The sequence below is a fragment of the Eptesicus fuscus genome, chromosome 2 (genome assembly GCF_027574615.1).
Source record: "Eptesicus fuscus isolate TK198812 chromosome 2, DD_ASM_mEF_20220401, whole genome shotgun sequence".
In the NCBI taxonomy this organism is placed as follows: domain Eukaryota; kingdom Metazoa; phylum Chordata; class Mammalia; order Chiroptera; family Vespertilionidae; genus Eptesicus; species Eptesicus fuscus.
In genome coordinates, this window is record NC_072474.1 from 35,584,181 (window position 1) to 35,610,877 (window position 26,697).

The 26,697-nt window shown below is 44.5% G+C and overlaps 1 protein-coding gene across 1 annotated transcript; it reads left to right on the forward strand.

Annotated features, from left to right (window-relative positions):
• The first annotated feature begins 11,715 nt into the window (after positions 1-11,715).
• Positions 11,716-20,821, forward strand: KLF6 (KLF transcription factor 6). Its single transcript, XM_008157746.3, has 4 exons — positions 11,716-12,058; positions 14,786-15,362; positions 17,036-17,159; positions 17,841-20,821. Exons 1-4 carry the CDS (start codon positions 11,957-11,959, stop codon positions 17,890-17,892), a joined length of 855 nt encoding a protein of 284 aa, XP_008155968.1. The 5' UTR covers positions 11,716-11,956; the 3' UTR covers positions 17,893-20,821.
• The last annotated feature ends 5,876 nt before the right edge of the window (positions 20,822-26,697 follow it).

Here is a 26,697-nt window from a genome sequence, read left to right on the forward strand (position 1 = left end):
CAATTTTATCGTGAGATGAAGTACCAATAAAAATTTTAGTTGACACTTTAGGAACACCTTTTTGTCCAGTACAATTAATTTTTCTAGAATATTCGCTTGTTTCAACTCTGGCTGGTCATTTTTGATGGGCACAAGAGATTTTAGGATCCCAACCCATATCCACAGCACATTACCTGATTGTGGGCTCATTTCCTGAGGGCAACACATCTTCTAATAGCTATCACCCCTCTCCTAGGAACCTCAGGTTTGAGCAGAAACAAAAGAGTTTTAACATATTCAACAGTTACATAGCAGCAGCCCCTCAAATGGTGCTTATGTGACTGACTCCCGGGTGAAAGGCCAGTAGCAATAAGGAGCATGGGCACTAACCACAGACCCGCAGGGCCGCGTATGAGGCAACGAGTTGATGAGTCCAGTTTTACCTGACTCAGCTGTACACACACACACTACTCAGTGAAGGCCACCCTGCTCTATCAGGGACAGGAAGGCAGGGTCGTGCCCATGTAATTCATTCTTTATACCTGAGAGCAAATATTTGCTTAGCAATTACAGATGCCTATCACCAGATTAGACAATGGTGTACAATTCTGTGGCTTGCAAATAAGATGCTAATTATTATAGCCCCATGGTGCCTTTACAATAAGACTGGGTGAATTTTTAAAACATGCTCATAATGTAATTGTTGGTGGGGTTCTTGAAAGAGAAATGGTTAGTGTCCAGATGATTCCACAAAGGAACCAGATTTTAAAATCTGGAAAAACCATAACTTGGGTGTTTTCTAAGCTTCTCTTACAGCACAGAAAATCCTCTCTCCTCCGACATGATGTCTCATCCTGACTCCAAGGAGCATATCACACCAATGAATCATTCGATTGCCTTTCTGCAGGTAAAACCCTGAAATGGGTCTCAGTGCACTCAGAGTCTGACCCCAATCACGTTAACCTGGGAGGAGATTTCAGACGTGCTCAGAGGGGCTTCAATTCTCTTCCTCCCCACCCCTAGCTAGGTCTCCTGAGCTCTGGACCACGTCCTGCAGCTGAGCCGACCAGAAGCACTGTCTGGAATCCTTCAGCTTCTGAGTTTTAGAGATTTGCAAAAATGATAGCACCTAAGCAGTAACTGTCTTGCCCGGAAGGCAGTGTGGCAATAAATCACCCAGATGACTCATTTAAAATTTACCCTGTGCGATGGGGGGTAGGGTTGGGAGGTGGGGAGGGGCGGGGAGGGGAGTTCTAAATTCAGGGGACACCTGGCACTGACTCTGCAAAGAATGCCAGCTCAGTTTCATGATGCTAGGACAAGAGCCAGAGCACTTGTCACTATAAGAAAGGTCGGAGGCTGTGCTGTTCAACAGCAGCATTTTACAGATGTGAAAACAGAAGTCCAAGATCAAATGGTCACTTAGTAGCCAAGCCAGGCAAACATTCAGGCCTTTTGATTTGTCACACCGCTAGAGCACAACTCTCAATCTTTGGGAAACCGCTGCACATTTGTGTTAGAGCTTTGGTGACAGGAATAAATTACGACTTCCCTGGGCAAACTTACAACCCCATTTTCCACTGCCAGGCAAGCATTCTCCCTGCCATTAGGGAAGCTTCAGTTATGGCATCAATAATAAACAAGGCAACAGCCCTGGTCAAAACCACTCACTGAAAGTTTCTTTCTCGGTATGACAACGATGAGTGTATGTTCCCTAAGAATGTTCTGGCAACGTACAAATAAAGCCACACACACACAGTGACAAACTGTGCTGGTTAGAGTTTAGCTGATGACATTCTTGTTATTGAAACAGGAAGTGACTCAGCCACGACAGATCATATATTTTATTCCGTTGTGTTGGCTCATTTGAAAAAAAATAACCTATCACAAGGCAACAGTGTTTGTTTTCTAAATAACACATTTTCTTTGGAGAAAGATGTAACCTAGAGATGAAAGCTTTGAAATTTTAGTTAATGTTTTCTAGGAAATTAAGGGAGACTTCCTCAATTGATATATCACAATTAAAATATTGCAAAATAGGTTTCATAAGTATATGATATAATCAAGTAAGTATTTTTAATGAAAGGAAATGCATTTTAATAGTTTTAAGGGCTTGGATTCTAGTATTTTGTGTATAGTCATAAAACTTTACATCTGGTTAGAGGATCTTTTTAAGACATTTAAAGGCACTGACTTTTTATATTTTACTAATTTCAGAATTTGGGTTCATTATGACCAGGGCTGGGATGAAGTTTATCTTTGTCCATTAAACTTTTGCAGCTACACAGTGAAAATTGATAATAAAAATGTATTTCAGGACAACTGCTTACATTTAAACACATTTCCATATATACCACTAAAGCCATTTGCCTATGAAATACTGACACTATGTTTACAGTTCATGGGCTCTCCAAGAACAATGCCTCCACTACTGAACTATGCTTAAAATAAATTGTACAAGGATTCTTTAAATTCTGTCATTAAGTGTTGATGTGTGCTCCCACCAGCCTTTCACTGGGAAGGTTTCGCTGGGTATGCAGTTTGACTGGGTATGCAGTTTGACATGTGAAACTCTTCAATCGCTGGCTTTCCTAGTGAGGAAAGTGTCCATTTGATGCACAATTTATATAGTATGAGGAACATCTCCCACTCTTGGACACTACAGAGAGGTGGAAGGCAGGGCCCGGAGACCATGTGCATCAAGACAGTCTGGGGGCTTCTTCATACACAGGTGACAAAAGGTGACCGAAGGTTGTGCCTGGGACACAGCCAGAACCAGAATCACAGCCCATGGTTCCTGCCCATCCCTTTCTCTCAAAGACTCACCAGCTCCCTTTGTGGGAGCATCAGTAATGTGCTGGCTCCATTATCTACAGTTTGCTCAGAAGTTAAAGGGCCATTTTTTTCCTGCTTTCCCTCTTTAAATCTCAGAATGAATAGTTTCCATCTGTAATTGTTGGTTCTATATTTTTAAATAGTGAACCAAAAAAGTTAACGTTTCATTATCTCTGAAGTCATTCACATATTTGCTGCATGCAACTGTGTTGATAACAGCACAATACTGTCCCTCATTTTACTTTGTCTGGAGGAAGGAAGATGCTTAAAGAAAGTTCCTTTTTAAAAAAAAAAATTTCACACTAGTCTGTAGTGCCCGTTATCTGCCTTTTCCACACTACATAGATCTCATTTAGTATTAAAAAAAAAAAAGATACCCCAGACATTAACCTAGATTGACAGTTTCAAAAACACATGTGGTTTCAAGCCTTCATTGCAGATCAAAAAAAAAAAAAATGATTTCTGTAAATGTGTGAAAAATTGGCTTTCCTAAAAAATGGCATGTGGTGCATATGAGCTAAAAACCTATTCAAAAAACTCACAGCACCTGACATTTCTTCTCCATTATTGTCCTCGAGACATGAAAAGTCCTTGATAATTTTGCCCAAAATGACAGACTCCATCAATTTGATTATTAGAGTAACATGTTTTTCTGTGCTCTGGCATGTGATATTTTACCTTAAAGCATGAAGAGAACACCTCACTGCTCTGACATCTGTAAGAGCTCCTGGGCCCAGGAGAGCAACATGATTTCTCACCACAAAAGTTCAAGTCATTGCGGTCGTCTGCTCACTTCATACAGAGACAGTCCCACCGTAACATCTTCACGCTACCCTGGCAACATGTTATTTTCAAGTACCTGTTTTTTGTCAGGAAGATCCAGGATTTAACTCCCAACGAGACATTGCATTTCCACAAGATGATCTTTTAAAATAGTGTTATAAATAGCTCATCACCAGGAGGATTTTCTTTCAATTGGATGGCATCTGAGAATATGTAATTCTAGCCAAATATGTGCTACCTATTCAGTCCCTAAAACTAATCATTTAAATACTCTGGAAATCTAGCACATTTTTATGAATCTGTTTATTACAATACTACACTTTATTGTAAAGTCCAAGGGTTCTAATTCAGGCTGTAATTTGCATGAAATCAGCTACAAACTAACCACCTATCAATTGTCCACAATATAGCAGGAGACCCTGTGTGTGTCAGTGAGTCTCCGTGTGTGAGTGTGTGTCTCTGAGTGTGTGTGTCTGTGAGTCTCTGTGTGTATCTGTGTGCATGCTCACTCCCCACCAAGACTTTTCCTAGGGGAAACAAAAGCCAAGCAAACAAAGAATCAAAGAAAACAGTGCATTTGGACCAGGGTCACAAGGATGAGCTGCATGGAGCTGCCACCAGCACAGCCCTGCTACAGACCAAGTAGGGCCTGAGGCTGTTTAAAGGGCAGTGTGTGACCACTGATCTTTATAACCAAGAAGAGAAGAATATGTAGAAAGAAAGGGGGGACGAAAGCAAGTGGTCTTCTTCCAAAGATTCCCCTGATATCCACACCCATCACTGCGGCTGCCACTGGGTACCCAAAGGAGAGGGGTGAGCTCTGCAGTCGCTGGTTGGCATTACCCCATTTCCATTACCTATGACTTCTTTTGGGAAGGTAAGGCTGGATTTGTCACTGTGCCTTCAACAAAGTCGCATTTATAAATTAGTAGAGCTTTCCTTAAGCACTAAGCATACGTTATCTCATCTAATCCCTGAAAACTCCTGAAAAGAAAGAATGATTTTAACTAAATTCAGAAGATTTTAGAAATTTGTCTGCAGTCCAGCAGCTGGTTTGATGTCAGGGATGGGGTTCAACTCAGGACCCTCTCCTTCTATGGCTCTGGTGAGCTTACCTCCTGGAACAAGTTGTGTCCTGTGCTTAAACTCCATGGAGAGACAGACACCTTATTCTTGTTTTCGACCCCAGATCACCAAAGCTGGCTTCCAACTTCTATAATAAACAGAATAAGAAGGCCCTCTGGGTTCACAATCATGCAAACTGTCCAATCGTGCCAATGGCCAGCAAACTCTTTTTACTCAGAAGCCACTCATGTTTCAGTGTGCTATGTCACTCAGTGATTCGTCATCCGAGATATTACCTGCTTCTCCCTCAACTTACAGGAACTTTGGCCCTACAAGAAATAAATCCTGGAGAATTTTAAGGAAGGAGGCATAGCACTTGGGATTCTGGTTCTTCCCAAAGAGCCTCGGGCACATGAAGTGTTACTAGGCTCTTTATTAGATCAAGAAAACCATACTAGTAAAACAGTGCAGAACCATAAAATATGGGTGAGTTGGGGGATCTGAAATGTCTCATCCTCTCTGGGCAGTGGCTGACCAGGTTTCAGACACAGGATTCAAATGTTCTTGCAACATGTACAAACAGGAGACTTTTCATATACACACTGTAAGTTTTAAAATATTTATTTTTTCCAAGAAGTTAGGTCATTGTGACCTCCTAGAAGATTATACTTGAGATCGCCTAAAAACAATGCTATCTAATAAAAAGAAATGGCATTTATATGTAAGGAATTACCTAAAGTGATATGAAACCCTTAAATACCTTTTAAAGTGGTGGTGGAAGCAGAACTGTTGTTACTTCATAATTAGTTTGCGTGCACTTCCTGCCCAATATCACCATGTGTTCACTCACTTCATCCTCTCTGCACAGAGATACTCCATCCACGAGGCCTTCCAGAACCATCCTAAGAGAGAACTCCCTAATCCCCCCACTCATTACTCATATCCCCTCACCCTGAGTGGCATCTGTCATCACTGGAGATATTATTTGATACCTGCTTGTCCCCCAACTAGAACATGAGATTTGTAGGACAGTTAGTCTTGATCACTGTGGTTTCCTGACAAGACAGAGCAATACCTAGCAAAGAGCAAGCACCCAGAAACAAAATAGGCTCTCCTTCTCTCCTTTGAATACTTGGGACGTTTTTGCATAAGTGCAATAGAATTCCCAGATAGGTGACACGGATTTCTGACTCATCTGAGAAAGCTATTGCTTCATAGAAGTGAGATAGGAAGGACATATGGCTCTGGATTGAGCATCACTCAACACCATCACCCAACACCATTACCAATCACCTATCACTATCACTAATTACCCATCACCATCATCAATCATCCATCACCAATCACCCATCACTCATCATCATTATGCAGCACCAGCACCATCACCCATCACCAGGAGAGCTCCCTCAAGCCTCTTCCCAGTCAATTTTCACCCCTGCTCACCAAGGGCAACCAAACATCAGTGTTGCCTGTTCTAGATCTTAATCTAATCTGAATCTTGCAGTAGGTATTTCTGTAAGGCTCCTTTCACTCAGTCTGTGTTTCTGAGACACATTCATGTTGCTCCATGTATAGCAGTTTGTTCTATTTGCTGATGAGCAGCATCCCATTATCTGAGGATACATTTCCTGGTGATGGACCCCAGGGCAGTGACCAGTTTTTTTTAAAGGCTAATATGCAAATTGTCCCTACAGGCAGGAGTTCGACCCAGTGGGAGTTAGATGTGTGCTGACCACTAGGGGGTGGTGTGAAACATGGTGGGTGTTGGCGACACAGCACTGGCAGCGGGCAGCAATGGAGGCAATGGACCTCGACGAGAGCAAAACCATGGTGGGATGGTGGAGCAGGTGAGCGGGCGGCACCAGGCTAAGGTGGATGCAAAGGGAGGCCCCGGCTGGAAGCCAGCAGCTGGCAGCCACTAGGGACCCTACCCGTGCACAAATTTTGTGCACTGGGCCTCTAGTTATAAATTGCTATAAATGATCTTGTATAAATCTCTTTGTGACCATATTATTTCAGTGCTTTAAATGCCTGGATGATGGAAGAGCTGAGTCACAGAATCCTATCTAATAAAGAGGTAATATGCTAATTGACCCTCACACCATCACAAAGATGGTGGCACCCACAGCAAATAAGGAGAGGATATGCTAATTGCTGCCCCACCCTCAAAGATGGCAGTGCCCACAGCCACAAGATGATGGCGCCCAGTCCTCTCAGCCCTGCTGGGGCGGCAGGTGTGTGGGCCCGACCTTGCCGTACGCCTACCTCCGGAGTCCCCCAGTCCCCTCAGCTCCCCAGTTGCCCAGGGCAGGCCTGAGGCACAGGCAAGCCTCGGATGGTGGCTGCCCAGCCACCCAGGGCCATCCAAGGCTCAGGTAACCAGGGCCAGCTGAAGCTTGTGCTACCGGCATTGGCAGCAGCAGAGATATGATGGGGCATCGCCTTCCCCTGATCGCCAGGTTGCCTCCCACCCCTGAGGCTCCTGGACTATGAGAGGGGGCAGGCCAGGCTGAGGGACCCTCCCCCCCCTCTGGTGCATGAATTTTCATGCACCAGGCCTCTAGTCTATAATAATAAAAGTGTAATATGCAAATCAACTGAATGACCAAACAGCAGAATGACCATTTAGACAACCTTTTGGATGACCACGCTATGACACCCACTGGAACCAGGCCAGCCAAGGCGGGTGCAATGGAATTGGTCAGGGGCCAGGCCATCGCCCCATGATCGCCCATCAGAGGGAGGTCCAGGCCACTGACCGGTGGGGTGGTCAATCAATCGGGGGGTTCTACAATCACCCCAAAGAGGGACACCCAGGCTACCCAATGGCAGCACTGTGGTGGGTGGGTGGGGCCTCCCTCTGCGGAAGAGATCCATCACGGAGTCCCGGCCCGGTGGGCAGGGCCTACCTCTTTGGGGCAATCAATTGCAGGGCTCCCAGACTGTGAGAAGGCACTGACTGGGCTGAGGGACCAACCCCCCACCGAGTGCATGAATTTCATGCACCATGCCTCTAGTAGTTATATGTTTAGCTTTATTAAAAATGGCCAGAACTTTTTCAAAAGTGGTTATAGCTCTACATCTTCACCAATAATGGCTTTTATTTCACATTTCTCTGATCATAAATAATGTTGAGATAAAGCACAGATGCTTATTAGTCATTTATATATCTTTTTGTGGAGTATATGTTCAAACATTTTTCCTATTTTTTATGTTTTAAAAATATTTTTATTATTGACTTGTAGATGTCATTTATATTCTCTGAGTTCAATACTACATATATCTCTTAATAAATACATATTTGTTTCAGCCTGTAACTTGTCTGTTCATTTTCTTCATGAAATAAGGTTTAAATTTTGATGAAGTCTAATTTACTAATGAGAAAAAAATTTTTTTTCTCCTTTTTTTTTTTAATCATCACCCGAGAATATTTTTCCATTAATTTATTTTTTTTTAGAGAGAGTGGAAGACAATGAGAAATATCAATGTAAGAGAAACACATCTATTGATTGCCTCTTGCATGCACTCGACCAGGACCAGGGCCAGGGAGGAGCCTGCCAGCCTGATCACCCCCTAACCACTCCGCTGCCAGCCTGATAGATGCCTAACTGCTCCCATGCCAGCCTGTTTGCCCCCAACTTCCCTACTCTGCTGGTCTGGTCACCCCTAACTGCCCTCCCCTTCAGGGTTGATCGCCTCCAACTGCCCTCCCTTGCAGGCCTGGTGCCTCCCAACTGCCCTCCCCTGCTGGCCATCTTGTGGTGACCATCTTGTGTTCACATGGGGGCAGTATCTTTGACCACATGGGGGCAGCCATATTGTGTATTGAAGTGATGGTCAATCTGCATATTACTCTTTTATTAGATAGGATAGAGGCCTGGTGCAGGGGTGGGGGCCAGCTGGTTTGCCCTGAAGGGTGTCCCGGATCAGAATGGGGGTTCCCTTGGGGCATGGGGCGGCCTGAGCGAGGGGCCTGTGGTGGTTTCCAGGCCAGCCACGTCCCCTGGCGACCCAAGCGAAGGCCCTGGTATCTGGAATTTATTTACCTCCCAGAATTGAAACTTTGTAGCCTGGAGCGGAGCCAAGCCTCCTGCTCACTCCGTGGCCAGCAACCATTTCTGTTGGGGTTAATTCACCTTCTATAATTGAAACTTTGTAGCCTGGAGTGGAGGCCTAGGCCAGCCAGGGCAGGTGGAAAGCTTGGCTTCCTCCATTGCCAGGGGGCAACCCTGGCCTGCTCTCTCTAGCTCCGTGGCTGCCGCCATTTCTGTTTGGATTTGTTTACCTTCTATAATTGGAACTTTGTAGCTTGAGTGGCGGCTTAGGCCTGCAAGGGCAGGCGGAAAGCTTGGCTACCTCCGTTGCCTGGGAAACCTTGCTCTCTGTGGCTGTAGCCATCTTGGTTGGGTTTATTTGCATATCTGCTCCTGATTGGCTGGTAGGTGTGGCTTGTAGGCGTGGCTTGTGGGTATAGCAGAATTAGGGTCAATTTGCATATTACTCTTTTATTAGGTAGGATGATTAACATACATCACTGTGTAAGTTTACAGAGTATGTACAGCATGGTGGCTTGATTTACATATATTATGAGATGATTAACACAATAGGTTCAGCTAACACTCATTTTCTCACATATAGATAAAAGATAAATGTTCCTCATGATGAACTCTTATGATTTACTTCAATAACTTTCCTATTTAGCAGTGTTAGCTATGGTCATCATGTTGTACATTGCCATTTATTTTATAACTGGAAGTTTGTACTAGGTTCGCTATTTTAAAAAACTATACAACCTTCTAAGTACTGGTCAGTGTGTGTAAGAGACAAGGACAAATTTACATTCAAAAGGAATGTAGATAAAGAAAACTATTAAAATGAATAATAATCTGAAAGGATAACCTAACCTTGAAACCTGCATGCATTTCACTGAGAGCCCTCAAGGCATCTTGACTTAGGGAACACCCTCCCCTTCCCCCTCACTCTCCTCCAAAAGGTCCAGGACGCTGGCCTTCACTGGTACAGACACTGGGTTTTTGGTTCCTTTGGTGTTTGTTGCTAATAACCGTGAAAACCCTATTTCTGATATAACCACACTCTTGAAATACCCTGCTGGTCACCAGCGTTGGCTCAACCTGTGGATCGTTCACGACCAAACCATCTCTGTTCCTGGAAATAGACTCAGGGTGCATGCCTCACCCATGGAGGCCCAGTCATGCTCGTTGTTTCTGTGTAAAATAACATGAACACAAGCCAATGATCCTTTTTATCAATTCCTTTCGGATTATCTTCATAGACTATATGTAATAGGTACAGTCCTAATCCTAACCTTGGATTCACGAAGGTCCCTTGCCTAGAATCTTATAGGCTCCTATATACGGGCCAATTCTTCTCTGTTCTAGTCTGCTGCAATCTTACATAAAAATCTTCTCAAAATTCTCTGACATTCTCCATTTAAAAAAAAATAACACTTTACTTAAAAGGATGGCCATTAAACTCTATTTTGAGATAAAAATGAAAGCAGTAGCTATAATTCAGTTTTCCATTTTGAATTTAAAATGTGCATTCTTCGTGGTCTTGGGATTTTTTTTTTTTTGAAATGAACATTTTATTTTAGGAGATAATTTATACACACATATACACTGAATGTCAGCTTCAACTGTTTACGTTTCCAGAGGGGAGAGGCCTAGCTGCTAACCCTGGTGCTGCTGAAACTGCAGCCAAGACACACAGATTTCTCCCAATTAGAAGCTGACTGGGCATCTTAGGACGAGGGCTGTTGCTTTGTAGGTAACAAGGATGTTTTAAGTTACAAATCTCTGGTTCCCAAACTTCAGCCGGCAAGAGATTCACGTGGGGGGCTTGTTCAAACACGAAGTCTGGGACAGCCCCCCAGCTTCTGATTCTGTAGGTTGGGGGTCCCTGGAAATGACATTTCTAACAAGCTCACAGCTGGTGCAGATGCCACTGTAGTTCCCCACCCTCCTGAGAACCGGTTGGTTACTGGGAGTCTCATTTTTAAAGGCAGAATTTGTTCCCACAGAATCCTCAAGTAAAACCCCGCAAGAGCTAGTAGATGCGCCACGGACCTTCCAGGCCCCCTGACCTGCCCCCGCGGGTCCAGCGGGTCCCCGGGCGCGCAGGTGCCCCTGCCCGGTCCCTCTCAGACCCACACCAGGTATCCCCATGGTCCGCGCCCGCCCCCCCATCCCATCCCGCTCACCACCCAGCACAGCGGCTGTTCCCTTCTCCTCCCTCCCTTCCTAGAGACAGGAAAAGGTTAAAGTGCACAGAGAAGGATGGCGGGGGGCAGAGGGGGCGGAGGGGAGACAGGGGGCAGGGCACCCCGAATTGGGAGGAGGAGGGACAGAGGGCAGGACCGAGAAGATGGAGCCGAGCGGCGTCGGAGGAAGGCAGAGCTGCCCCAAAGTTGGAACAGGGCGGACCGGGGAGACAGGGAAGAGGACAGTGAGGAGCCGGTGACGGGGACCCTCCGGCTCCCCTCAGTCCGGCCGTGGCACCCCGAGCTGCTCGGCGTCAGGCGGGGGACAGGAACCAGGTGACGGAACAGGGAAGGTGCCCGAGTGACCGGCCCGGCTGACCCGGACCAGCCCTGAGGGACGAGGACCTGGGTGACCGTTAGCCGGCCGGTAGCAGGGACTGGATGGGGACAACGAGGGGACCCGCTCCCTCGGCCCGGCCGCGGGCGCATTGAGCCGCACGGCAGCGCACCTCCCAGCGCCGACTCCTCCGGCGAGCGGCTGCCGGCGCCTTAAATACCCTGCTAAAAATAGCCTGCGAGGCCACCTTCCAATCAGACGTGCTCGAAGTTCGAATTTGGCCAATAGCGAGGGCCGTGAGAGAGAGGCTCGGTCACGCCAGGCGGGGCCGCGCTGAACTGGCGCCCGCCATTGGCCCCAGCTGACATCATCGGCGCGCAGCCCCCGGGACGGGCGCGGCGTGATTGGGCGGTGCGCGGGGCGGGACGGAGAAGTCACGTGGGGGGGAGGGAGTGGGGGGAGCTAGGCGAGGAGGAGGGGGAGCTGGCAGCGGAGGTTTGAATAGGGAAGTTTTGCAGGGGTTACGTTTGCAGTCAGTCCGGTGTTTGCAAATATTGTGTGGGCTCGCGAGCGCGTCTCTGGACTCCGGCAGGATCTGAACCCGCGGCGCCTCACTGTTGTGCACTGAGTTTGCATGAAACTTTCCCTGCGCTGCAGGCACGGCCGCTGCGCTCCCGATTCCAGACCGCACACCTCCGTGTTGGTACAACAGCGGGGACTGTCTTTTCCAAACCGACATGGATGTACTCCCAATGTGCAGCATCTTCCAGGAACTCCAGATTGTGCATGAGACCGGGTACTTCTCGGCGCTGCCCTCCCTGGAGGAATATTGGCAACAGGTAAATAGGAATTGTGTGCCAGGTACCCCGGTGCGCCACGGAGGGTGCATGCACGCACGGACAGGACGGTGTGTGGTTGGAGGTGCACTGTTTTTTTCTTTTCTTTTTTTCTTCTTTTATGGTTTGGGTAAAATTTTTTTTAAAAATTAAAATAATTATTTTTTAACACATACTCCTGCTGTCTCCGGTGCGGGAGGCACTTTAAAAGAGCTATTTACAGCTTGGAGCGGAGTTGTCATTTGCGAGGAGCGCAGCAGCGCTTCGTTGCTCCCAATGTTTTAGCCCGTTTTGGGGGCTTCTGAACCGGAGGGCAGACCCAGCTCCACCGCCTGATCTCACGACAGGAGCCCTTGGCAGAAGTTTGGTGCTTGTACCAGCTCCAGACTCCACAGCTGGAACTTGTCATTTGAACTTGCGTGGAAGCCAAGGGTATTTTTGTCAAAGATATTTGTTTTTGTTTTCCTTTTTGGTCTTTGTACTTAGACAGTTTCGTGTTTATTTTTTTTTAAATTAGAAATTTCACTAGCAAAACACCCACCAGCGCTTTTTCTCTACCAGGCCATTGCTTCTTTGGCATCCTTAACATTTACCTCCATCTGACTTGTTTTTCTTACCTGCTTCTTTTGTTAAAAAAAAAAAAAAAAAAAAAAAAAGGAAAGAAAGAACGAACGTTTGCACAATCAGTGACTTATCAGTCATATGACAATGAGCCCTTCTAGTCTGAGTTTGGGAAGAAGAGCCTCAGTTTCCGGCATTTTTTTTTTTTTCTAGTGAAACTAGAATTTTTGGCATTGGACAAATCTGAAACTTAATTTTTCCCCTTTCTAATTTGTTAGTATTGCCTGAAGGGAGAGAGATTCTGACACTTGTCACATTGTTTTTTAAAAGATAGAAGGGGCTGTCTCTCTGCCCTGCTATAATGTTGGCTTTTGTCACAACGTACAAATATATTCTGTGGATTTCAAAGCCTAGAAAGCTTTAAGAGGGATGAAATGCAGTGTGGCAACCCTCTAATGCCTGCTTAATTGTTCTCAGTCCTGTCCTGCCTTCCTCTCCCCTGCCCCCTTTTCCGCCTTAAGAAGCTGCTCCCTAGGACGTGATTGAAATTGATCTAAGTAGTTTCCTTCGGGCATTTGGGATTTGGGCCCCAAGCCAGGCTGAGCTCTCTTTCGCCTTCAGAGGCTTTTAAACTATCTGAGAGCTTCGCTCTGGTCCCCAGTGCTCATCAGCGTAATGGAGATTTTAAATTAGCCAGATGACAAAATTTAATAAGATCTCAATAAATGTGCTTTTGTTTTTCTTTGGAACATCCATAAAATATCTAGCCATCTCTCCTCAGAACACTCTGGCCTGTCGTTGTAACCTAGACATACAATTTTAGGGGTAAAGAGAAAACAATGGTTGTTTTTCCCCCTTTGCTTGCTCATGCTTGCTCCGTGAGGATTCTGAGGGGAGGGGGAAGGGTTTGTGCCATATTATGATAGCAGGCACGTTGCTAAGAAAGCAAGCATGAGTGAGCCCTTTGGATAGCTTAGCTAGTCCTGACCATGATTTGTTAAAAAGGGCAAAGTCGATGTAGAAATTTAAATCTGTAGAATTGCTGTCGTATTGACAACCTTATATGGCCATCCAGGCAATTGATCCTAGTGAAGAGAAGGGCAGATATAACTTAATCCTAAAATGTTTCCTACCATTTTTCTTTTCCAGTGGCTAGAAAGTTTGAGATGGTGGGGAGAGGGGATGCTGGTCTCTCGGCAGTTGTAGCTTCTTGAAAGGTTGGTTGTGGGTCTGGGGAGGGGGCACTCTGTCCATGACACACTGCATGCATATCTGAACCGGGTTCTTTTTTGGCTGCTGGTCAGAATTTCAAAAGGAAGTCTCCTCTGGCATTGCGTGAAAGAAATAGAGTGATGACTCATACAGTTGTACTCTTGGCCAGTAGATAAAGTTCTTGTCCATTGTGGCACTCCCAGCAGGGCCGGGAGGAATTTCCCCTCCTGCATCCTTTACAATAGCAGATGGCCATTCTGGAATGATTTCTCCACTCTGTTGTAGAAGCTCTTGTTTTTCTCTGACCACTGTGGAAGTCATTAAAGTTGTGTGTACCCAGGGCCCTGCACTTGGGAATGGCATTCTTTGAAAGCCTACTAGGTCTGGGCTAAGCAGGAAATGGGTGGTTTCTGTGCAGCTCCATTGATGTCCTTGAATATAGACCATCAGCTTGCTGCGTCTGCTCACTGAGTGTGGCCCTGTGCTGTCAGCTGTGTCTGCAAAGGGAGACACATGCAATGTCAGAGCACATTGCATTGTGTGCGGTGCAGCCTTTCTGTCTTGTGCTTGAGAAAGGAGGTTGGCTGGGTTTCTCTTAATTGCACATGGCTCTCGAGACTGTCAGATAATCTGGCTAAACCTGTCGGGGGTGTGTGTCTGAGGCTGGTTTTCTTTGTGTGGTTTACAGAAACTCATTAGAAATGTCAACACTGGTAACTATAACAAAAACTGGCTTAGTGACCTTCAGTCACCGTGGCCTTTGGTCCGACATGGTATTCCTTCTGAATCCATCCCCATTCCTAGAAACAGCTTTCCTCTTGCCCTCCTAAAGACACGATTCTTATAGTGACATGGCCACAGTCTGCCCTTCATCCCTGCATGTATTTTGGAAATGTGCTTTTGGTTCCATTTTCAGTTGTCATAATCACGTGCCTTCTTGTGGTTCCTTTCCCACAGACCTGCCTGGAGTTGGAACGCTATCTCCAGAGTGAACCCTGCTATGTGTCAGCCTCTGAAATCAAATTCGACAGCCAGGAAGATCTGTGGACCAAAATTATTCTGGCTCGGGAGAAAAAGGAAGACCCAGAAGTGAAGGTTTCCTCCAGTCCCCCAGAGGATGCTCTCAGCAGCCCCAGCTTTGGCTACAACCTGGAGACCAACAGCTTGAACTCGGATGTGAGCAGCGAGTCATCGGACAGTTCCGAGGAACTCTCACCCACTTCCAAGTTTACCTCTGACCCCATTGGCGAAGTGCTGGTCAACTCTGGGAACCTGAGCTCCTCAGTCACCTCCACACCCCCTTCTTCCCCAGAACTGAGCAGAGACCCTTCTCACCTGTGGGGCTGTGCACCCGGTGAGCCGCACCCTCCAGGGAAGATACGCAGTGGGACTTCAGGGAAGCCCGGTGACAAGGGCAGCAGCGGGGATGCCTCCCCAGATGGCCGGAGGAGGGTGCATCGATGCCACTTTAATGGCTGCAGAAAAGTTTACACCAAAAGCTCCCACTTGAAAGCACATCAGCGCACTCACACAGGTCAGTCCCTCCTGCGACCCGGGAGGTGGGCCGCTGGTGGGCGCCACTGAATTGCACCAGCCCTGGGAGGGGGCCGGGCTCCGCAGAAGGCTGTCAGAGCAGACACATCCTCACCTCACTCTTTCCCTAAGGAGTTGGGTCTCTGGGAAAGACAGAGTAGGAGGTGAAAGACTGGACATGTGCCGATGAATGGTTGACACTTTCAGAGTAAACAGACAAGAGGTAAATCACGTTCTCCATCTCCACCCAACCCCCACCCACTCCAATCCTCCCGGTTATCAGGACCCATTGTGATAGTGTAACATGGAGTTGCCTCTGATTTTTTTTTTTTTTTTAAATGAAACGCAAAGATCAGGAGAGAGGGTGGCTGGACAGCATGGAGCATGCTCGTGTTGACAGTGTGGGGATTGAACTTGATCGTAAGCTCTGCGTAGCAGTTTTGATCAGTGGTGCTTACTGGGAATTTCTCTGTGGATCATGCAGCTTTTGTTTTCTGATACCAATTTTAAAAACCACAAATAAAAAAAAAAGTATTTAATGAAATACCACATCCTAGCCCTAGCTGGTTTGGCTCAGTGAATAGAGCATTGGCCCGAGACCTGAAGGGTCCTGGGTTCAATTCCAGGCAAGGGCATAGACCTCAGTTATAGGCTCTATCCCTGGCCCTGGACGGGGCACGTGCGGGAGGCAACCAATCGATGTGTCTCTTTCACATCAATGTTTCTCTTGGTCTTTCTTCCCCCTCTCTCCCACTCTCTAAAAAATCAGTGGAAAAAATATCCTCAGGTGAAGATTAACAATAGCAACAAAAAAAGAAATACAGCAACCTAGATGAAAGTTCCATTTAAAATTACTATTATAGTCTCTAGGGTAACTGGTGATGAGTCACAGAAATGTTCGAGCTGGAAGGGACCTTAGAGATCAAGCCACTCAAGCTCTCATCCTATCAGTAATGAGAGGAAATGGCTGAGCCCTCGGCCAGGGTTCCCAAAATGGTCATGGCCGAGGGGGATTAGGACCCAGTTGCCATTTGTCCCAACAGCATTCTCTGGGACTGGTTTTGGCCAAATGTTTACTGTCCTCAGGTAGCACTTTTTAGTGAATTCATATTTATAATCTGACCAGGGAACAAAGTGGACTTGGTTATTTCATTGCCATTTAGAAAGTTCTCTGATGGCCCTGGATGGGGTTTCCCAGAAACTCATGACTTCAGTTCTGGAGAAATGTAGTTTCTCGGAGGAAACAACAAAGCTCATTCCACAGGGAAGTGAGTAAGGAGCAAAATAAGTACTTGGGAGAAACCGTTTCCATGGAGAAAGCAATAAAACCCTGCCCTCAGAGGCTGTGGGTCCAGTGGGCTGACACATCACCTCCAAAGTATTTCTTCAGTCTGAGTAATCGTCTTTCTTACATATTAACTGACTACGGTCATGTGGGCTCTGGGTCGCTTCCACAGCCCGTGGAGGCCTGAGGCTCGGTCAGGAAAGAGCTCCTGGGTGTTACCTTCTGAGCGCCAGCTGCCGTTCCTAATTGAGGTGTGCGAGGAATTCCCGAGGCCACCAGGCCTGGCGCTTGCTAATGAGTTGACTTTCCCCATGTGGTGTTTGTAACAGGGCCCCTTCCCTCACTGGACAGTGAAGTCATGGCATGCTTGTCTTGTGCTCTCTTCCCAGGAGAAAAGCCTTACAGATGCTCATGGGAAGGTTGTGAGTGGCGTTTTGCAAGAAGCGATGAGTTAACCAGACACTTCAGAAAGCACACTGGTGCCAAGCCTTTTAAATGTTCTCACTGTGACAGGTATGTGCTTGAAGCGCTGGGTTCGGGAATGCCATCCCCCTAGTAGCGTAGGCATACAGTAAACCTGGGCCCCTTGCCTGGAGGAAGGCAAATGTTTTCCTATCCTGTATTGTCCTGCTTTAGCCTAGGACAAGTCTCTCCTATGCCTATTGTCCACGTTAGGATGCTCTGTGTCCTGTGTGTGTAAAACCACAGTGATTTCATTTCTACTGAAGTCGGCCTTCAGTAGTTTTTGAATTTCAAAACTGGGCAGTCATGTGCTTCAAAGAGCTAGCTCAGTGGTCGGCAAACTCATTAGTCAACAGAGCCAAATATCAACAGTACAACGATTGAAATTTCTTTTGAGAGCCAAGTTTTTTAAACTTACACTTCTTCTAATGCCACTTCTTCAAAATAGACTTGCCCAGGCCGTGGTATTTTGTGGAAGAGCCACACTCAAAGGGACAAAGAGCCGCATGTGGCTCGCGAGCCACAGTTTGCCGACCACGGAGCTAGCTGAATGGAGACCTTAATTTATATTTCTAGCAGTTGGAATTTCCTAACCCTGAAAATAAATTGTGATGATTCAGTGGATTGCCAGCTTCCCTTTGAGAAGGGCTGGGTGGGGGTGTGCAGGGTGGGGGATCTGTAATCCAGCGAGGGCTGGAGATCTAACCTCTCTGACGCTGATTGGTTCTGCAGGTGTTTCTCCAGGTCTGACCACCTGGCCCTGCACATGAAGAGGCACCTCTGAGGGAGCAGAGTGTGAATCCTGCGGCTAAAACGGCTTCCAGGCTGAGAGACGGCCATGGAAGGAGGGTGCGTGTTCCAGCCAAAGCATGCCATTTTGCACCCCACCCAGTTGCCTCCAGGACCTCTCCTTGGAAGGTCTTTCGAAGGCGAAAGAAGTCATGTCAGAAGCGGCAGAGCGCCTGTGGTGTGTGGTGTTTGGGTGGCCTGGACTCGCCACTGTACCTATCTTCTGAGTGGTCCCTAAGCCTTTGCCGTGAGCATGTGCACTGAGAATGTTAATGGTTGGGTTGACTGTATGTGGAGGATCTCTTAGGACTGTGTGATGAGGCAGAGTCTTTCCTGTGCAGTAGCAAGACTGCAAGAGACAGAGAAAATATCGTTTGAATGTTTTGTGTGTGACAGGTAAACCATGAGATGAGATGACCACCAATCATTTCTTTGGGGGGTGGGGGGGTGTCTGCGCCTTAGGAAAAAGAAAAAAAAAAAAAAAGAAGGGAAAACATGGAGGGCGGAGTGTGAGTGGTCAGAACCCTGTGTGGCGAGTGTATGTGGGAGGGGGAGCCCTCCTGTGTGAGAGGAACATTGGCGTCTGGTGCAGCTACAAAACGTGCAATGTGTCAAGTAGCTTGTTCTACTGGCTACAACAGCTCATTTGTTACCCTTTGTATAAGCTGTGTATTTACAAATATAACACAATGGTAACCTTTCCTTATAAGACAAAAGTAATGCATGGTCTAGGGAATTTTCTGCTTTTCCATTTTTAAATCAGAACTACAATTTTGATTCCAGTTACTGAGCAGCTAAGATACAATTTGTTGAAATCAGTGATCCCTAGCCATTTGGGCCTGGCAATACACAATTTCTCTCCCCTTCGATTTTGTAACACTCCCCTTCCAGAAAGGTGGTGTGCAACATAGGATTGTTTTTTAAATGATTCTGAATTTGATGACCTTTTTGGAAATTTAGTGATGCCCTTCAAGACATTGGACACCCGCTGGGTGCCAAGAATGCGAGGGCTGGGAACTCCTGGTCTAGTGGTACATTAGACTAAGAACCTAAAATTTTCTCAGTTGGGTGGATAAAACCACTAAAGCTTAGAAAGTGTTTTCTCATGCAGCTATGTTTCTCTTATTTATGCCTTGAGGACTAATTTCTGGTTTTCTAGCTGTTAATGCACTGTAGATCTTAATAATGGTGCCTTATGCAAGTGGCCCCTTATGTGGGGGTCTCATACAGGGGTATGGGTGATGCATGCTTTATTAAGGCTCTTTTTTCACCTGGCATTGTACTGTATCAATGTAAAATACAGAAAAAAATCTCTTTAAAGTCCTCCTTCACAAAGACAAATAGAGAGATGAAACCCCCCCAAACAAGTCAGTATTTACTCAATATTTTACATAACTTGACCATCAGTGTTAAAATGGAAAACACATGATAATTGAAAAACCTGACCATTTCTGCCACCACGAGACTTTTCATATAGACTTTGCACAACAATTGTATAGATCACACACCGGCTGTATTTAATATGTAATGTTTTCACGCATATTAAAGATACAGAAGTATAAAAAAACAATGTTAATGTATTTGCTTAAAAGGCACAAGTTTCACATACCTATCTAGCTATTTGTTGGTAATACAGAAAGTATATTAATTTTTTAAAAGTGGGCAGAATTCTTGTGTATGTATATTTGTGTGTATAGTATGTATATGTTTGTGTGTGTGTATATATATATACATATATATATAATATATAAATATTTTTTTAAGGAGAAATTAGATGTTTAGCTAGAAAATTTCACAGCCTGTGAAGAAATACTTCAAAATGGCCATAAAGGAGGTAAAAATGAAAACTATAACTTTTATAAAGGCTTTATCTTTAATTTAATGATTTGCTACAGACTCTTGGCAAGGTCTCTGTTCCAGACTGCTGACTTTGCTCATCTTACTGGCAGGTCTGGAACAGGGTACTGTTGGCCACTCAAAATTGGCATGAAAGGAATACTAGCCCACAAGTTGGTCTCAGACACACTATGGTTTTGATTTTTAATTTCAGCCTTATTAGAAGATCTAAGAGTCAGCTAATTACAGGGATTTTTTTAGAACACTTTTTATGCAGATGAAATTTTTTTTTTTTTAGCACATAAATTCTTCCCATTTTTCCAATGAATAATTTCCCTGAATTGGCACACCACAGTGTAGACAGCTGATATTTCATCCAGCTGCTGGCTTGTGGGTGTGGATCTTTTTTTTATATATATATACATATATATACACATGTGAGTCTGGCTGGGCTGGTATTTTGTTTGATCTTCCTGGAAATGAGCAATGATGAAAGCTCGAATAACTGGTTTTTTTATCTGGGCTGATGAATACACTTACCTAAAGAACTCATTTCATTTTGCTAAGGGGGAAAATGCACTTTTGGCAATTCAAAATCCAGGCACTTGATTTGCTGGATTTTGGAAAACTCCTTTTTTGGCCCTGCTGTGCGCCTAGCCATAACAATTCCATTAAGTAAGAAGGTAAACAAAAGACAAAAAGGAAAAAAAAAAACAAAAAACCACACAACTTGCACTGGCTTGTCTCACTTATGAAACACCATGGAGTTGTTTGATTGGGTGGGGCTGGGTGCCGTGTATATCAATGCCTGTAATTTTCATAATAAGCAAGTACATAAAGAATTATATTCTGTTCAGGTGATAACTGAGCCTCAATCAAGCAGAAACTTTTTGCTTGACATTAAAAAAAAATTTCTATTAGTGAAATTTCTTTTTTTTTGAAGCACCCTGTTATCTAAAGAATCTTTGTAAGATTTTTGTAAAATTTTGTTTTACAAGATTTTATTTGAAATTGTTTTTTGCAAGATTGTTATATTTCTGTATGAATGTATTTTTTATTGGAATAACATAAAAGAATTCTTATCAGGATCTCGACTCTGCTTGGTTTTTCCTTGGGGCGGGGCGGGGAGGGGGGCGATGAAACAAATTCCTGCTCTATTAGTCAACCTTGGGAAATGTCCCTTGTGCAACTCTGAAAGCCTCTTGCCAGCCTAGTCCCTTCCTTCCAGCTTCACAGCCTGACCTGGGAGCTAATGTGCAAAGAACAGCCTAATGTTGCTCCCCCGAAATGCACTGAATTCCCTTAAAGCAACCTCCAGGCTTAGGCTTTGGGGCGCGGTAGGAAAACATTTGCTCCTGCGTTTTATCTTCCTGTCACTAAAGCCTGGGGAATACACTACAGAGGCATCTGCACAATGACAAACTTGAATGCTCCCTTTCCCTTTCTTGTGCTCCAGCAGCTCTATTCCAGTTCAGCAGTTAGATCAGGGCCAGCCTTCTCTGACCTGGCCCACACACCTGGCGGAGTTGTCACAGAGGAAGGCAAAAATGACAGAGAAGAGACAGCAGGCCCCAAAGCTGTCCTGGCTTTCTATAACCCACCCTTCCATACCCCCTGCCTTCTCTGGTAGGCCAGTAAGGCGGGGTATAAAGTAAGAGGTTGTTTACATGATCACCAGATAATTTTGTATCTTTTTCTTTAAAGGCGAATGGGATACATTCAATGTAGAGTTTGAAAATAAATAGTCAACTTTTGGATTTTTATAAGGGTTTCATGTAAGTAGCCTTAGATCTTGGTCCCAGTTTTACTGCGTGTTAGTAGCATCAGTTTATCTGCAAGTCCATTTTCAGGCCATATTAAGCTAATCAGTAGTGATAGGTAAAAGCAATGTGTGTTTTCCAGAAGGGGCTATAGGATGGTGGAAATTTCCATGGGAAAGCTTCTTAATGTTCTTACTTTGAGGAAGTTCTCACATTTTGGTTGCTGTAAGTGCTCATGACTTCTCTTCATAGCAGATCTTCGTTTTGCTAGATGTGCAGACTTTACACTAGTTGATTTTAATTTTATAATTGGGGAGGGGAATTTTTAAATGAAACCCCAATGTTAAGTGGCTTTCTAGAACTGCAGTAAAAATATCAGCAATTCGGGAGGAGTTGTAGCGTGGGAGGGTGGAGGAAGCTGATGAAAATTTGGCCAGGACTCATGGGTGTGTTGTGTTCTGAAACACATGTCAGGATGACTAATAGTTGGATTGCCCTGACTGTATGGCTAAATAAAGGCTTGATAATGCATTCTCGGCTACTGGTAAGACTTGACCACTTTGTCATGTGCAGACTATGCCGAACAGCTCAGTTATGTTCAAATAAGGCTGTTAGGAGAACTGTTGTGCAAGGAATCAGCTGTAAATCCAGCATATTTATAGAAGTATAAAAAATTTCAGTCTGCTTAACAAATTTTTTGAAACCTAGCTCAAAGACAGGAAATGTTCCCGTTCGTTCTAACTAGTTGCTCTGTGCTCTTGGACAATTTGCTGAGCTACAATGGACCTCCACTTTCTTATTGCTGAAATATTTTAAGCTAGGTCACATGCATCTAGTATTTTATATAGCACTACAATTCTGTGGTCTGTGAGAATAGGGTGGACTTGAAATTATAGGTTCACCATCTATGGATACTCAGCTCAGATCTAGAAAGCTTTCTCATGTGCTACAGTAGAAGGGATTGTTGAGAGAATTGCTCTGACTTAGAACGGAAACAGAAAGTTCTCAAATTGCCCTTTGCCCCTTTAATTATAGTTAAGTTATTCAGGCATTTGGTGCTTTATAGCATGCCATCATTTTATTTCAAAAATAAACAAACAAACAAAAGACCTCTTTTAAAAGTGCCATTGTAGCCATTGCAGATGCAAGTCTGTCATATTACGCACCCCCCCCCCCCCAATCTTAGTCCACACACCTGTGTGCGCAAACAGTGGGGGAGGTGACTAGAGTAAAGTTGTTTACCTTTGTATTGTGGTTGCTGTGGAGAAAGAACATAGCTTTCATATGTAACTCCTTTCTTAGGTCCTAACCTTATGGCACTATGAGCTATTTTTTAACAACCCTCCTTCCCCAACTACATTCTTCCTCTCCCCAAATTGGGTGATAATGAAGATGATGATATCTACTACTTCTTGTGCTTTAACCAGGAACTGGGTAAGGCAATATCTGTGTGTGTGTGTGTGTGTGTGTGTGTGTGTGTGTGTGTGTGTGTGTGTCTATAGAATGCCACACGGTAGGTACCATTCCCATTTCACATATGAGGAATATTGAAGCTTCAGAAAGTGAAGCTGCTTTCCCTAGATCACTTAGCTGCAGGCAAGCATCCAATCCAGGGCTCTCAAATGGCAAAAGACCAAGGTTTTAATCACCACTGAACACTGCTTTCTGTCTCACCCAGGCTCCCACAAGAGCCTGTCGAATTCACCTTAAAATGAAGTTACATTTATGAAATGGAGACAACTTTCTTACAATTCAGAAGCACTAAAGCTATAAACTGTGCTGTAATTCTGAGCAAACAAAGTAACCATTTTGAATTGCTTTCAAGATATGAGACAGATGGCATGTATTTATTTTTAATGTTTAAGAAGATAGAGAACACAATTGGGGATGTGACATCCTGCATTAATTGGCAAGCATCACCTAATGTACGTAGTTAAGACACAAAGAGAGGAAAATTAGGGTCATGCATCACCCAAATGAGGCAATACAACAAAGTGTATTTAACTAGATTTATTTTATAACATGTTCTCTTTCCCTCTAAGTAATTTTAATGAGAATTCTCTAAACAACTGTGAATGGAAAGAGACAAAGAGGAGAAGGAATCTGGGTACCACATGTCCTGATAGGAACCACACTGGACTGAGCAGTTACCGAAGAATTTTCAATAACAGACAGATATAACTAACATGCCCATAGTCACCGAGTCCCTCTCCAAATAGCTTTGTACTGACTTCCCTGTACATAACCCATGCCAAAAACAAAACAAAACAAAAAACCACACCACATGATCTAGGATTGTTCCTTAAATGAAGAGCCCCCAATTCAAAGCTGCCATGAACAAACAATTAGTAGCTATTTAAAAGGTTTAGCTGCTTAGGTAACAGATTACTGTGTACCACGCCACATATCAGCTTTTTCTGAAGGTTGTATTTGCTAGATGCCCAAGCACATTTATCTATGACTTGCATTTACCGGCTAAGCATAGCTCTGTCCCCCTCCATTGCTTAAGCTTCACATTACCACATTTCATTTGAGTTGTGCAAGACTTTCCTGCAGATGTGCAAGGTACGTAATGACATGCGCTGGCATTATCAATTAGCTCAGTGTAAAAGCAGGCGACACTGCCCGGTGTCATTTTTCTCCTCGTGTTGGTGAGGAGGTGAAAGCACATGGGACAGGTAAGATGGAAGTGATGGAAGTGTGCCCTACTGCCCCTTTCACATGGGAATGAATGTAAAAACGTCTCCACTTTCACCCCCATCTTCACTCGTATGATATACCATCCTCCCCAAAATAGGTCATTTATTCACAAGCTCAAAAGTCGGAGCAAGCCTGCTGCTCACCATGAGACCTATGTATATTTAAACTGTAAAAAATTAACTCTTCAAGATAAAATTGCCTTTGGGCAAAACTGAGATATGTAAATTATTTAAAGTAATTTTTTGAAAAAATTAGTGTTTGCTACAGATTTTATTTTTTTAATGTATATTTTATTGATTTCAGAGAAGAAAGGAAAGAGAGAGAGAGATAGAAACATCAATGATGAGAGAGAATCATGGATGGCTGCCTCCTGCACACCCTACACTGGGGATCAAGCTGAAACCCGGGCATGTGCACTGACCGGGAATGTGACCTCCTGGTTCATAGACCGACACTGAACCACTGAGCCACGCTGGCCAGACAATGATGTTTCAGTTTTAAATATCTATCTGTCCTTATACTCTGTCGGTAGATGGAGGCCAGGTAAGAGCAGAGAGGACTCATGGGGCAAGAGGCCTCTGAAAGTCCAGCATTTCTGAGTTTGTCCCCAGCAGCATCCCTCAGTCCTAAATGGTCTGGGCAGAGGTGCAGCAGAAAGGGTTACTGGAGCTTTGCTGAGTGGAATAGCCACACACTCAAATTTTGAGTATGTCAACAGGATGCAACAATGGGAACTATGGGTTCCAGTGCCCTTCTGACGAGAAATGTTCCTGAAGTTTAAGAGAGGAAGGAGTACCAACAGCTTCTGGTTCTCCATGGATCAATCATGACCACCACTGCACTTCCTGCAGTTAGGTAACCCTGAATGTTCCTTTTGAAAATGCCCGTGTTCTAGTGACCAGCTGGGGCGGCTCCTGGGGGCCAGACAACTGTACAAGAACAAGAGGACATTGTTGCCCCAGCATCCTGCAGCCCTTTAAGCTGTGAGTTCCCTTGGGAATGTTTAATGGTAACACCATCTCAGAGTTACTGCTTGTTAAAGGGGAATTCTAAGAGTTATATTTGCCACGACAGGGCATTGAACTATTATGTCCAGAGGAGCCTTCCCACATGGAACTTAAGAGTAGAAGATTCACTAATTCCAATCCTTTGAACGTTGTTTTTCTCATACCCAAGATGGGACAATGAGAATCCTTTTGGGATTGTTGTAAGATTAGAGATAAGGTATGTAGGGATCAGTAGTTGGTCATTATTTCATTGTGTGCTGGATATTTATTTCTCCACAAAGAACAGGAAAAGAATTCTTGGTCTTCCCATTGAATTTTTTAAAAACAATTATTAAAGAAATAGGGTTAGGAAATATTCACTCATTATTTTCCACAACATAATTTTCCAGTAAATTGAGTGAAGGGCAAGCTGAAACTTTATGCTGTATTTTTATGATCAATAAAGTCGTTTCCTCTCGCAACACTGGCTGTGCTGCTGAAATCTTGCAGGAAGGAAGTTCTGCAAGACTTTGAGTAAAACATTTCCTGTCAAAAGCCGTGAACACACTGGCCAGTGGCAGAACTGAATTGACCAACAGATTCAAAGAGTTGAATTCACAGTGTTTCTGACAAATGACAAAGAACTTGGAAGTCCCAATTGTTACTGACATTTTCATCAGTGGCCATACATCCAGATACTGGTCCAGTTCTCCTGAATTAGGTGGACTGAGCTAAAGGTACCGCTGGACAGATGTCTCACCATGGTCCCCAGGAATGACAAACTTACTTAATTTATGACATTCTTTCAGATTAAATGGATTATGTGTATGAAATACCTCACACTTCACAAAGCATTGACCTGTGTGCCACTTCCATTTGATATACACTCTATGCAATTAAATTCCCTACACTTACATTCACATATTCTTGTTGGTTTATTTCATTATCTTTATTTTGTTTAATCTTCAGTTAACTGATGTTTGCTTGCTTGTTTATTATTTCCACCACCCTTGTTCTTATGTGCATAGCTCCCATGAACACGCATTCCATGCCTTCATTGTCCTGAGTGAAAATAAAATGTCACAATTTATAGAGGTTTTTTGGTGGTGGTGGTGGTGGTGGTGTGTGTGTGTGTGCGTGTGTGTTGCTGTTCTTTTAGTGTTTATTTTTTTTGTTTGATTTTTTTGTAAAATGGTCTCACTGGCCATTTTCTTACAACAAATACTCACTCACATGGATTCTGAGGCAGGCAATCATCCTGAGTGATAAAGCCTATGAAGGGGTGATAAGGATGCCTCTCATTTGGTCCTCAGACAGCCTGTGGTGGGCAGAGCAGCCATTATCATCTCATTTTGCAGGGAACAAACCTGAGATGCAGTCAATTAACTGACACAGTCAGCACAAGGCAGGAATACAAGCCAGCCTATCTCTTTCTACTAGCATAATAGGTCATGTAGCCATCTTATTACTTGAACTTGACCCTATAGCAGGTGCACCTGTGTAAAGTGTGGCAGAAGT

What these genes read in the sequence shown, in the direction of transcription:
- KLF6 (XM_008157746.3), top strand. Translation starts at nt 11,957, where the DNA reads ATGGATGTACTCCCAATGTGCAGCATCTTCCAGGAACTCCAGATTGTG. An exon ending in TGGAGGAATATTGGCAACAG is followed by an intron (nt 12,059 to 14,785) that starts GTAAATAGGAAT and finishes CCTTTCCCACAG; the next exon opens with ACCTGCCTGGAGTTGGAACG. An exon ending in ACATCAGCGCACTCACACAG is followed by an intron (nt 15,363 to 17,035) that starts GTCAGTCCCTCC and finishes CTCTCTTCCCAG; the next exon opens with GAGAAAAGCCTTACAGATGC.